We start from the raw sequence: 13,715 nt of genomic DNA on the forward strand, positions 1-13,715 counted from the left end.
CTTACCACCCCCTCTCCCCCAGGTATAAAGACACATTTAATGGCATATATGGTGCTTATCTTCACTTATTTCTGTAAGTGGCCATATTTGGTGTCCTTTTTACTCAGCCAGCCTACTGTGGGGAAGCAAAAAGAAAACTTGTTGGGGAAGGAGGCCACAGTGAAAGCCTTGGTGAGGTCCCCTGGAGCCACAATATGGGTTCCTCATGGTCTGAGTGTTTCCAGAAATCTTATGTCCAGGAGAGTCCAAGATCCTGGGACCTGAACTCATACTTAACTCACGGAAAAACATCAGCATCTTCCCTCTGGTAGATTTTGACTTTCTTACTGAGAATCAAAGATGACAGGTGAACAAGAGGTAAACAACAGTGAAGATTTTAGGGGTACAATAAGGCAGATCAAGGGGTGTTAATTCTCGCAGTGGGGCTTTTATTTACTCTCAGTGGGTGGGGAATAAGCATGAAGAATAAGCATATTTACAAAGGTGAGTCAGGCCCATCTACAATGAGCCAGTAGAAAAAAGACAGAAATTGGATTGAACCCTATTCTGATAAACATACTATCATTTTTATATTAAAAGGTTGCACTTGGGTCTAGATCTTTGTAGTTCCCTTGAAGGTGATAATATGTCTGATAATTATTGTCCTTACTCTCCCATAGAAGACAGAAAGAATGAATCACTTCCATAATCGGACCATGCATATTTCCAAGATTCCAAGCTACCAGGCAGAGATGCCAGAAGAATGGGACACTTTGGCTTTCTCTCGGGCCAGGAAATATGTGAAGTGATCCGGCTATTCACAGGGCACTGTAGAAACTCGCTGGCTGCTCTCAGGGGTGGTCCAAGGCTGACTGTAGGGTCACAGTCGTGGCACCCACGGTTCAAAGCTCTTGCGTAATACATTCTCATGATGGAAGAAAAAGGCCACTTCATGATGCAGTGAGGTGCTCTTCACTCGTGGTATTCAAGTGGAGCCTGGATGCTCAAGTCAAAGGCACTGGAGAAGACATTGCTGGCCTTCGTATCGAAGGATATCTCCAGCTCTGAGATTCTCTAATTTACTTGTAAACATCGTTGACAGATGGGATGTAGACAAGCAAAAGGTAGAGCCAAATGTGATAAAGGAGTCCATCAAAAGAGCGTGAAAGCTGACAGTTTTTTGGGAGCCAAAGAACGAAGAAACCTTTGTGGCTCCTGTCTTTCTGCCATAAATGCTCAGTCCTGTAATATCCATGTCTGTGGTGGGTGTGGTCAAGAGCTTTGAGCACTGGACTTGAGTCCATAGGGGGCAGAGGTGACCGTGGTTCCCAGAGGAGAGACAACTGGAAAAGAGCTGTCCCTAATTATTGATCTGGTGCAGGAAGGTAGATGACTTCATTTTTCTCTGAAAGAAAGACTTTTTAGTCAGATACGTGCATTTTTCCTTATAGCTCAAAAAAGATTATGCAATGTTCAGCAAAATCTGAGAAGCTGCCATTGACATTTTTAGCCTGCTTTGTCAAGATTCTCTCAGTACTTGACAAATTTTAACTCAAATTCACACACTCCACAAGATAAAAAGCAGGAACTCAGTGTCTCATTCTTGAGACAGGTGTGTCATTGTAAAACTTTTTTAAAATTTTCTTTTTTGTGTTGTTTTTTTGTTGGTTTGTTTTCTTTTTGCTTCAGCCATTCTTATTTCTTAGATTGAGATTAGTGCTGTACTTTGTAAAGAGAACAGAATGATCCACTAACTCTGAGCTGATTTTCTAATAAAAGGGGTTATTTTTTACTTTGATCTAATAATATGCTTTATACCATAGCACTTGAATTGGGGTTGAAATCTGTGATTATGAAGCAATACCAAAGTCCTGGCCCACACTGGGTTCAAACCCAAAATCCAGGTCTCATCAATATTATGCTGTGATCAACGTGAGCATCTACTGAAATCGGGGGTGGGAGTAGTGTGGGGGGAGATGACCTTAAAATACAGCAGAAATCATGTCTGTCTTTTGCATTCCTATATCCCAGCATCCAGTACAGTGCCTGGAACATAGTAGGTATTTAATACATATATATGGAATGAACGGTTTCCCCAAGGTATCAAGAACCTATATCCCTCCTATTTCTCCTTCCTCTTTGCCTTCCCACAATTCCCATTTTCCAAAGGTATCTACTTTTCAATATTTTATGTGTTCAAAGATGAATTTAGAAGGAAAAGGAATTTCATATAATTGGGTCAGAAAATGTTTGTCAAAATGGGAAAACTTACTGATGTCTTGAAACAAAGGACAAAATAAAAAGTCAATAGTAATTTATAATAAGGATATAGTTTAGAAAAAGACAAATCAAGATCACTCTATCTTCTCTGACCCAACTTCTGGGAGGACAGTTCACCTGGACAGAAGTTGTCCTACTCTGTTGATGTCAGGCATCACCTATAAAACAGACCACTCTCCTTGCAAGCATTATCCACGTGTGTGTTCCCAATATGGTGGGAGAGGTGTTCCTTCTGAGATCACAAAGTGTGGACCAACTCACATCTAAACGGAGGGTAGAGTGGTAAGTGCAGAAAATAAAGTTTGTGGGGCTATGGGAGTGATAATCTGCAGCCCCTGGACCCTTCCACATGCCTCTCACCTTGGGGCCTCCTTCTCCAGGCCAGGCAGCCTACTCCAGCCAGGACCATGGCGAGGACAATGGACCCAGAGACAGCTTTGACCACCAGAAGGATAGCTTCTGACCCTAAAAGCAAGCATATGGGGGAAATCCACAAGTCCTTCTCCCACTCTGTATTAACTTTTGGGCACTTTTGCCCCTGTGATCATCAGGAAGCCCAACACCATTTTTCTTACTCCTGCTTCTCACTTCACGGATTCATGCAGGGCAGTCATCTAAAACAGGGGGACAGTAGCTCTCAAAGTGGGGTCTGAATGCCCCAGGGGTCTTCAAGCAAGACCCTTCAGAGAGTCTACGAGGTCTAAGTCATGACTTCCCTTTCCTTATCTCTCACATATGCACAGTGAGGCTTTCCAGAGGCTACAGCACATATGAGGACACCATCGCTCTGATAGCTCATGAAATGTGTACTCGTATTTTCTTGAGTTTAAATGTTAAAATTTTTAATATAGTAAGTAGCAATAGAGAAAACCCACACAAATAAAAGCTCTTTGGGATCCTCAGTTTTTAAGAACACAAGGAATTCCTAAGACCAAAAGGTGAGAGAGCCTCTGATTTAAAAGACGCCTTCTAAAGCATCCAGTGTTCCCCCTCGCTGCTCGCCCCCCTTCCTCGTCTCACTTCCCAGACAGCACACCCTGTCCTTACCCTGAGGGACCTGAAGAACCATTTGGACGTCAGAGTGCTCCACATGACAGGAGTAAAGGTCATTGCTCTCAGAATCCAGCTCCACAGACACCCATGTCTGATAGGTCCCATCTCCACTGGGAAGAATGCCTCCATAATCCATTTCTTGGATCATTTCTTCCCCATTTTTCATCCAAATCATGGAAATTTCAGGGGGGTAAAAGCCATAAGCTCTGCAGACAAGAGTTGTAATCCCTGGAAAAGTTTCTTTGCGACTTACTTTGACCAGTGGGGGCTCTAGGAAAAAGAAGATAAAGTTAAATGGAAATATCTTATGTACTGAGCACACAATATCAGAACTTGGTGACTGGGTTTCCCAATTAATTTTCTTCATTGCAGGAAACATCTAAAACCAAGAATGACCCGGAACCCAGTTTCATCAACAACAAATTTATTGTGCACTTCCTGCTAGGGCAGTGTGCTCAAGAATAATGCATGTGTTGTTGAGCCATGTAACTTGAGCTACAGAATTTGTATGTAACTGTGACAAATAATTCAGCAAAAGTTTGGAGATTAGAACTCAGCACTCCTTTTTCTCAATTCTGTGCTTATGCAAAGATATCACAGCCATCTCCGCACAGCTTTGGCTCAAGTTGGTACTTCGGTGATTGCTGTGGTTTGAATGTTTGTACCCCCCTGCCCCCCAAATTCATATGTTGAAATCCCAGCCCCCAAAGATGATAGTATTAGGAGGTGAGGCCTTTGGGAGGTGTAAAACCTTCAAAAATGAGATTAGTGCTTTATAAATGAAGTTCCAGAGAAATCCCTTGTCCCCAGCCACCATGTGAAAACAGCAAGACGTCAGCAGTCTGCAACCTGAAACTGTCCTCATCTGACCACGCAGGCACCCTGATCCCGGACCTCCAGCCTCCATAACTGTGGGAATACATTTCTGTTGTTTGTAGGTTACCCAGCCTGTGGTATTTTCTATGGCAGCCCGAATGGACTACGACAGTGACTGTCATCAGATACAAACACATGGAACAGGTCACGTCACAGTTATGCCCTCCAAGGGGCTATGGACATTCATACCCTGGAGGAGCTCCAGCAGTGACAGCAAAGCAACTGTCCATTTGTGGTCTTGCTTCCTCTTAACCATTCTGCTCTTTTTCCATATGGTGCTGTCCTTAGTGTTTCCTGTTGACACTGGGTCACATTTGACATGAGCCACACAGAGCCCAACGCCATCCCTGGAGGGGCTGCTTCCTGTTTGTCTCAACTCACTTCCTCACCCCACGGTGCTACCTGCCACCGAGATACAGGAGGAGCCCTCGTCTCAACAATACCTCCCAGTTCTGTTTTCTGTGGCATATAGTTTAGAAGGAGAAAAGGCTTTCCAACATTAACAAGAAAATATAAACGCCTCCGAGAGGAACTCTGCTTGCTGCCTGTAAGAAATGATCCCAGATCCTTTCCTAGGAGTGGGTTTTGACCAATGGGTTGAGACACCTTTAGGACACTAGTGGTAGAGAGAGAGTAGGCTTGGAGGGGGAGCAGCTATGCTGAAGTCAGACTTCCCACACTGTTCACGCACACCCCAGGTATGCAAGCTTCCCCCATTTTTCCAGAAAGTACTCGCCCGCAAATCCCAGTTAAACTCTGTCTTCCTTCTCCTAGCGCTGGTTTCACTGAGAACAGTAGGCCAGCCAACTGGGTTCTCTGTTCAAAAAGGTTATGCCACTAATCACGCTGAGGAAGTAGACTCTCACAGCTCTCTTCAGACCTGGCTGGCCTCGGCCTAAAATGCCTCATGATTAAGGGTCCCATGCAATCCCAAGTTGGCCCTAGACTTCAACCAGATCCTGAGTGGTCAAACGTTTTTCAATCTGGCAACAATACCATTTAATGGGTAAACGGAGACCTATAGTATACAAAGAGCTTTCATATACATGATTTCACAGCAATTTCTGTGAGGTAGGCATATCATTTACTTAATTTACTCACGGTTATTGCTTTGCTGGCCTAACCTCTATTAGCCCCATTTTTTCTCATATCAAGAACCCCGTCTCCTGACAAGCACACTCCCTATATTGGAAAATTAGTCCACCCCACCCCAACATGTTGCTTCTTTTAAGAGGTACCATTCTTGCATATGCCCTGGCAGGAACTTGAACTGTGACCTCCTGGTTCATAGGTCAACATTTAACCACTGAACCATGCCGGCCGGGCAAGAGGTACCATTCTTAACCCTGACACCGAAACATAACCCAAGCTGTGTGTCCTGGCTGCTCTCTCTTTGCTAGCTCCCAGATCTAGTATCAGGCCGTCTGTGCCCTGCTCTGTGCCCCAGGAGGCTGTGCTCACCAGACTGCACTCCAGGGCTCCCTTGCCCCCAGCTACCTGTTGGGTCTGGCCTCTGGGAGGAGAACCCCTAGCAAAAGATCAGAAACTAGAAGAGAGAGTGGCTAGGAATTTGTCCACCAGTTGCCCAGCCATTGCAGTCTGCTATTGACCATGGTCCTCCATAGCCACAGCTCTTGCTAGAAGGTTCTTCCAGGGTACCAGCCCTTGCGGGGTTCTGGTAACAATAGTCCCTTCCCTTTTGCCTTCAGATCCAGGGGGAGTAATGGCTTCCCTCTGCTGCAAGTCCCTTACCGGTGTCCTCAGCCCTGACTGCACCTATGTAAATAAGCTTGTTACTGACTTCCCAGTTAAACCATCCTGAGTGTGCCATTTGGTTCTTGTCAGGACTCTGTAACCCATGGTCAGTCTTAGAAACTTCTCCTGATGGGCACAGTGATTAGTGCAAGAGGTGGCACATGATTCAACTGAGGCCAATCAGAGTCCTCCTATAATTTAAAAAAAAATTTTTTTGTAGCTAGAACTAGGAGAGAGAAGCCCATTCTTCCAGAATGGTGAAACTACAAGGACATGAGCTTTGTGTTGGCTACCACCACCTCCCCTTGGAGAAAACCATTCAAATCTTGGTTTTAATTCCTTGGGTCCCCACACTGCCCTGATTTCTGCCTGATAAATAACCTCCCCCCTTATGCTTAGGCCAGTTAGCGTAGGTTTCTGTTAACTGCAACCATTAAAATTGAGATTGTTGCCGAAACCGGTTTGGCTCAGTGGATAGAGCGTCGGCTTGCGGACTGAGAGGTCCCAGGTTCAATTCCGGTCAGGGGCATGTACCGGGTTTGTGGGCACATCCCCGGTGGGAGATGTGCAGGAGGCAGCTGATCGATGTTTCTCTCTCATCGATGTTTCTAACTTTCTATCTCTCTCCCTTCCTCTCTGTAAAAAATCAATAAAATATATTTTAAAAAAAAAATTGAGATTGTTACTTAGCTAGTGAGTAGGAGAGTTGAAGCTCAAACTCTAGTTACCTGCCTCCACAGGCAGGCTCTTAGAGAGATAGTCCACACTCATAACTGGGGCCCTGATGCCTCCCAAGGGCCGGCCACAGCTCTGGAAAGCTCACCATTAAAGACCACCCCTGTGGGAAGAGGCACATTGTGTCTAGGAGTTTCCTATAGCATGATACAGGCAAATTCACTTTGAATAAGATTATAAGGTGAAAGTTCTGTATTAACTAAAAGTTAACTGATTAAATCCTTATCGTTAATGTGTAAGGAGCTTTTCACCGAAATAAATCTTATCATAAATCCTTTACTAAGCAAAGACCCCCTGTCTCTCTTCTTTGTCAGTCCAGATTTCACTCACACTGGTGTTATGGGAGCCCTTAGTTACCACACAACTTGTAAGAACTGCTCCACGGCCCAAAGCGTTTCCCAGCTTATCATTGTCAGGAGATGGAAGGATTCGTCTCACTGGATCCCCACAAAAGAAGGTGTCCCCGGGGGCACTCCACTCTCTCAAGCGGGATTGCTGAATCCGTCAAGATGCTGATAAAAGCAACTGGGGAAGCTTTCACAGGGAGTCACAGATCATGATGGTCTGACTACCAAGGTGTGTTTCAGAGTAAGATGACTATAACCTAGATTAGAGGTAGTTATAAAACCAGGGTTCTGGGGGCGCGGGGACAAGGTGTTCTCCCTTCTTTTTACCTGTTCTTTGTAGAGTGTCTTTCCCATACTCCAGGAATCTCTTTAACCAGGCGATACATTCTTCTTCCAGCCAATTCTTCTGATATTGTAACTCATGCCAATTGGCCTCCCACGCCCTCTTGGTGATGTGAGCCACATTATCTACAGCTGTCCAGGAGAGCGTGTCTTTATCAAAGATAATAAAATCCTGTCCATCATATGCATATTGCAAAAATCCTGTGGTGCTTCCATCCTCCAGCAACTCACAGCCAATCATCCTCTGGTAAGTGTGAAACCCTGCAACACATACAGGCCAGGAAAGGGTTTACACAGGGTGTGGAGGTGAAGGCCCTGGCGATGGGAGTGGGGGTGTGGCTGGGAGCATCCTCCACCCCAGGACAGAGCACCCCACAGGCCCACCACGGCATCACTGTCTCCAGGAGGCTCCTGTGACATGATCCCATCTAGCAACAGATATTCGTGGCATACTTACTGTGTGCCAAAGGAATGTGATCATTCCTGCCTTGGGGAACTATAGGATAACTCCTATAATAGCAATGATTAATGGGTAAACTTTATAGTGCAGTGGAGCGAGAGATATGCAGGAGCCAGAAATATCCCTGGAAAAGTTAATGCCCTAAGTCACTATGCACACGTGAGGAACTCACTCAGCCTGGCCACCAGGAAATGAGACACAGAATGGCCACATTTAGATGGGAAAGGAGAAGATACAGGTCACCAGCCTGAATGATATTGGGATCAGGACACGGGGCAAAGGACAAAGGGCTCCTCGGGACGACAGACAATTTGGAAGATGCACAGGCAGATGGCAGGCACGGAACCCCATCCAGCAAACTGTCCAGGCTTTGCCAAAAGCCACAGAAAGGGCAACTCGGCAAAAGCTTTCACGCGCTGTCGGCCCAGGGACCGGTCTTGGCCAGGGTGGGCCCCAGGGAGGGGAAGCAATCTGCTGCGCTCACACCTGAGTGATTGTAGTGTCTCTGCAGGCGCTCCAGTTCCACCTTGAACGTCTGCTGCCAGCCCCGCAGCAGCTGCGTGTACCTCTCCCAGTGATCCGGCGCCAGGTGCTCCGCCATCCACGGCGCCTGCGGCTCCTTCAGCCGAGAGACACTGTCGTATGTGGTGATGGGATGCGAGTCCACGTACCCCACTGAGAGAAATTCAGGGATCCCATGGCCAGGTTCTGAAACGCCCAGGCGGAAATATCTCAGAGAGTGAGTCCCTGGGAGGGAGGCAAAGAAGGAAGATATTTAGAGTCACAGACCATCCAGGCCCATAAGCTGCCGTCTCTGTAATCCCCACGCACGGCTCCATGTTCAGCGGTGCCCACTCCTCCCTGGACCGGCTGCTGCCTCCTCTTACAGAATCACTGTCCCAGGAACTGGGGCTGCAAAGGGCTTGAGAACTTTAGCCCAAGACCTGGAGCCTTTTTCATAAAGGGGAGCAGAGCTGAAATCGAATTTATTTGGAGTCTGCAAAAGTATGCTTGAATCTGTCACTGACTTTGAAACGGTGCTGTTTCTCCACATCTGGAAAGGTTCTCTGGCTTTGCAGACATGCAACTGTTTAAAGATGGAGGCAAGAGGAAGAACAGATTGTGAGCATTCGTTCTCACACCTCCCTGATATCCATCTGTGTATCCAGCAGACATCTGAGCGCCTCCTCTGTGCCAGGCTCTGCACTAGGCCCTGCGCACACAACAGACAAGACGGATGCAAGTGTCTGCCCTTATGGGGGGAAGGGAGGAGAGAGACAATGCAAAATAAATGAAATGTATAACATGCCTTTAAAAAAGTGCAATGGGGAAAAATAAAGCTGCAAAGAGGACTAAGCAATACGATGTTAAACAGCAATGGTTAGGGAAGGCCTCCCCAAGAAGGTGACTTCTGTAGGGAATGAGGGGGTCAGGCAGGGGGGACGGTGCATAGGTCCTGCGGAAAGGACCTGCCTGGCATGTTCCAAGAGCAGCAAGAAGGCCTGTGGCTGGAGAAATGGGTAGGAATCGCTTTCACAGTTATTCATAGAAAAAAACAAAACACAACCTCATAGAAATAAAATTCTAGGCATAGAATGAGAGAGGAGAAGGAATAAGGAATTGGGGAAAAAGATGGTGTTACTGAGCTAAGTCAGATTGGTATAGAAGTACCCTTGGAATATGGGGTTCCATGTATGACAGCTGCGTCTACATGCGAAGAACATGCCACCAAGTTAAAAAAAAAAATAAAGGTATTAACATCGTGGGGCACTTCTGCTCAACAGGAGAATCTTTTCTAAATGAACATCACTGACCTTACCACACACAATATTGACAATTCTTGTAATGTCGCTTTCTTCTTAAAAATATCACTTCATAACAGTCTGCATTACTAGAGTTTATAAGAGGTAAGTAAAGAGAAATATGGTCTGTCGACAATGCTGTCCAAGTCCCGTGTTCTGCCCTTTTCTCCGACCTCAGTCTCAGTCTGATTCCTGGTTGCGGAGCAGCTCTCTGCCTGCCAGCCTGACTTCAAAGGCTGCTCCGCCCCCAGAGGCTGGCCTCCATCTGTCCGTCATCTGCCTGTCCACCCCTCCTGCAGCTGCAGCCTGGCCCCCCTCCAGGACATCTCAGCCCTCTCCCCTTTCTTCACTGTGGGCCTAGCTATCCATCTGGTGTGTCCATAGGTACAAGTCACGCTTGCTCCTTAGTTGGGCTTCCAAAATTCGACCTCAGCTGTGATGGGAGATTGGTGGACAGATGTGAAATCAGTGACTCAACAGAAGAGAGAGGGGAAAGTCCATCATCCCCTCTCTCATGGTACCTTAGACCCTGTGATCATTTATATCCTATGGATATATTACCCGGATGATCAGATGAAGTAGAATTATGAAGGTTGAGTCACTTGAAAAGACCTATATTTGATCATTTTTTTATCTCCTAAAATGGCAATTTCATAGGATCCCATCTAAAAAAATCTTCCGATTCTTTCTTCTTGCTCCAATAATTATGAAATTGGGTTTCTCTCTTCCTTTCCACGAATAGACTATCAGTATCAACTCACTTATTGAACTGAAATCTACGATTCTGAATTTGGTCTGTTCAGGCCAGTAAAACTGCTTCTCAAAGGGCCTCGGCTGCCTGTCCCAAGAGCCTCTGATAGACATCGCTGGAAAGCCTGAGCAACACAACCAAACAACGCTTACACCAGACACAGTGGTTACTTAGTGTTCTAAATTACGTTCCTTTAACTTATAGATTAACTGACGAGGCCACTTTTACAAAAGGCTGTAAAAATCACTGGTTATAAAATAATTGATAGTGTTTTCAGATATGCATCCATGGGGGCAATTTTTATTTATTGGGTATATACCACATACATGGAATTGTGAGCAATGTTAGGAAGAGAAAAACAAATCAGATACTAGTTCTTCCCTCCAGGAACATACATTACTATAGGAGAACTTGTAACATAAATAAATACAGTGCAATGACACATAGCAGCAAGTAGTTAAGTGACATGATCGAGTGCTCAGAGGAAAGAGAGCTGCTCTCTCGTGAAGCAATCCAGAATGCTCCAAGGAGGAGGTGATGATCCTTCCACAAAATTGGGCCTTCAAAGAGCTATGGAGGGCCGCAGCATCTGAGTCATAACCATGAGAATTGCACTTATTTATTGAGCATGTACCATGTGCTAGGTATCAGGCTAAGCCTTCGGTAATGCGTTTCATTTACCCTTCATAGCAACCTTATGAGATAGGTTCTAGAATTCCCATTTCACTAGGTTCAGAGAGATGAAGAAATGGCCCAAGATCAGCCTTAGAATCAGTACGTGGAGGAGCCAGGATTCACTCCCCTCTGTCCTGACACCTAACTGGTCCTAAGGCAGGGGCACTTCTCCAGCCCAGACTATCATAGGCTCCCCTCTCCATCACCATTGCTCTCTCCTGCCCCCTTGTGTCTAGAATGATTCACTGTCACTGATTCCCCTAGTCCCTAGAGGCTCAGGCTTTAGAACCTTCCTACAAGCTGTGGGCCCTGATTGGATAACCAGGTCAACAAAGTCCCTATTATTTGCTGATCCTCCCAAGTAGCCTGATGCCTTAATACAGTCAGAATGACTATGATTTCTGGGAACCACTGTTTGGAATTTTAGGCATCTTGGGAATGAGGGGGAGAAGTGGATGGTGATATTTTTAGTTAAGAGAACCCTTGGACACTTCTCAAACCAAGCATTCAGTGAATGTGGACGGTTCTATAAGCAGCCAGAACTCGTCTAACTGCAGGAACTTACTTAGGGCATGAAAGTGCTGAACGGGACAGTTTGACATTTTAGCTACTCTTTGGAAGCCACCCTTTTGGAGGTTACCAATGTCTCCTTTAGTATAAGTTTTATTCTTTTCTGAATTTGCAGTAGGCATAGTCCTAGAGCTAGGGATGCATCAACGAACTCGTCAAAGCCCCAGCCCGATAAGCTAATTTCTAGAAGGTAGTGATGAAAATTGTGAAGAAAAATAAAGCAGATAAAAAGTGTGAAGAAGGCTGATCTTTTAGACAGAAGGATCAGGAAAGTCCTCTCTGAGCAGGTGGCAGTTGAGCAGAGATGTGAATGAAGTGAGGAAGTGAGTCGTGGGAGAAGAACCTTCCAGAAAGAACAGCAAGCCCAAGTCCTTGAGGAGGCTGTGTTTAAGGAATAGCAAGGACACCACTGTAGGACCATGTAGAGCATTTGAGAAGAAATGAATGAATGAGCTCTGGTGGGTTTCTTCTTCTCTCTCTATACAATGATGACCATATGTCTCATATTTCCCAGGGAAATTCCAATTTTGTGAATTTTATTGAAGTCATAACGGAACCCGATTTGATCCTTATATTCTTGAAAGGGTTTTGATAATAAATATAAATTTGGACATCAGAAACAATGTCCCTTGTCATCTATCTCAATCTGGGTTTCATAAAGCAAGCGGGGTAAGAGGATGGCTAAGGTCAATGGATTTTAGTGAAAATAGATATTCCAACTAGTCAGAAAGAATATCTACAAATTACTTGAATTTCTCCAATTTAGACAGATTCCATGTCAACCAAGAAGAAGAGAGCCTTAGGGGAGTAAAACGTTGTCTTGGAGAAATTTCTACTGCATGTACCTTGGTAACAGCTCCATGGAAACAGACTGAAGTCTAATAAAGTCTATAGCAAATGTCCATATTTCCCCACATTAACTCTTTGAAGTCAAGGTCATTTCTAAACAGATAATCTGTAAGTCTGTGTTTTTATACTAGGTCAGTTGTCAATTTAGGGGTTTAGACACCATCAGTCTTTATCTGTGAAGGATTCCATCATTTGTGAGGCAAATTGATACAGCAGGTTGATATGCATCCATAAAATTATGAGTAATATCAAGAGTCTGACCTTGGTTATTTCAAGATTAAGCATACAAACCACTTATGGCTATGCAAGAGAGATCCTATGCAGGGCCCTAGCTAACTGCAGCCACCAGGGACAGTTTCACACAGGTTGAAACGAAGAAGAGGATGAGCTGTAAAGCATGAAACAACATTTTTTGGTTTTCTGTTTTCATACACATTCTGCAACTACAGTAAACTACAGTTGCAATTTTACAGTCGTAATTACTGCTCAAGTTTTCTCTGGCTCACAGTCAGATAATTTCAATTTCTTAGGGACATTACCTTTGAACATAAATTCACTCAGGAGGCATTTATTAAGTGTCTACTGGTCACTAGGTAGTGCTGGGGAAGTAAAGAAAAAGAAAAATGAAGAGATCTCTCCCTGGCTTTAAGGCGAGCCTTGAAGGAAAGATTTTTGCAAATAGGAAATTAAAAAACTGTGAACAGGAGCTATGGGAGCACACAGGAAGGAGCAGTCTACTGCAGGCTATGGAGCCGAGGAAAGCAACACACTGGAAGCGAAACTGGAGTTATCTTCACACTTCCTAGAGCTGTGCTCCCAAGCACTCCCTGCATTTCCACCTCTAGAAGCTCCTACGCAGGGCCAGCATTAGGCTCATATACCAAGTAGACCAAGTCTTTTTTAATAACCCTGGCTCTCTTCCCTATCAGCATCCCTCAGTGCTCAGGAACTCTCAGTCAGGGTCGTGGCAGGAAATAGCCTTCACTCCAGATGAGGAACATGAAGAGACCTTGAGAAGGGACTCCTTGTATGGGAGGTATGAGCAATTGACCCGAAACAATATGCTCAATTAATATTCGACAAAGGAGGCAAGAACACACAATGGAGCCAAGATAGTCTCTTCAATAAATGGTGCTGGGAAAATTGGACAGATATATGCAAGAAAACGAAACTAGACCACCAACTTACACCATACACAAAAATAAACTCAAAATGGATAAACGACTTAAATTTTAAATGTA

General features: G+C 45.0%; 1 protein-coding gene and 1 long non-coding RNA gene across 6 annotated transcripts in view; one reads left to right on the forward strand and one right to left on the reverse strand.

Annotated features, from left to right (window-relative positions):
• Positions 1-1,777, forward strand: part of LOC107184548 — a 22,765-nt gene extending 20,988 nt beyond the window's left edge. Inside the window, exon 2 of the long non-coding RNA XR_001515406.1 lies at positions 660-1,777. This is a non-coding gene — a long non-coding RNA (uncharacterized LOC107184548). The remainder of the gene's footprint in view (positions 1-659) is intronic.
• LOC102755137 (major histocompatibility complex class I-related gene protein) overlaps positions 958-13,715 on the reverse strand; it is a 15,590-nt gene continuing 2,832 nt past the window's right edge. For 2 of the 5 annotated variants that reach the window (XM_015570031.1, XM_015570021.1), the window contains exons 2-6: positions 8,314-8,574; positions 7,353-7,628; positions 3,307-3,582; positions 2,620-2,724; positions 2,377-2,522 (exon numbers count right to left, since the gene is read on the reverse strand). In XM_015570031.1, the coding sequence (XP_015425517.1) occupies positions 2,407-2,522; positions 2,620-2,724; positions 3,307-3,582; positions 7,353-7,628; positions 8,314-8,574 (1,034 nt within the window). In that variant the 3' untranslated portion in view covers positions 2,377-2,406. Of the gene's footprint in view, positions 1,385-2,376; positions 2,523-2,619; positions 2,725-3,306; positions 3,583-7,352; positions 7,629-8,313; positions 8,575-13,715 lie in introns of those variants that run through there. The other 3 variants (XM_006754485.2, XM_006754484.2, XM_006754486.2) reach the window with 3 other exon arrangements.

Source organism: Myotis davidii, unplaced genomic scaffold (genome assembly GCF_000327345.1).
Source record: "Myotis davidii unplaced genomic scaffold, ASM32734v1 scaffold591, whole genome shotgun sequence".
NCBI lineage: Eukaryota > Metazoa > Chordata > Mammalia > Chiroptera > Vespertilionidae > Myotis > Myotis davidii.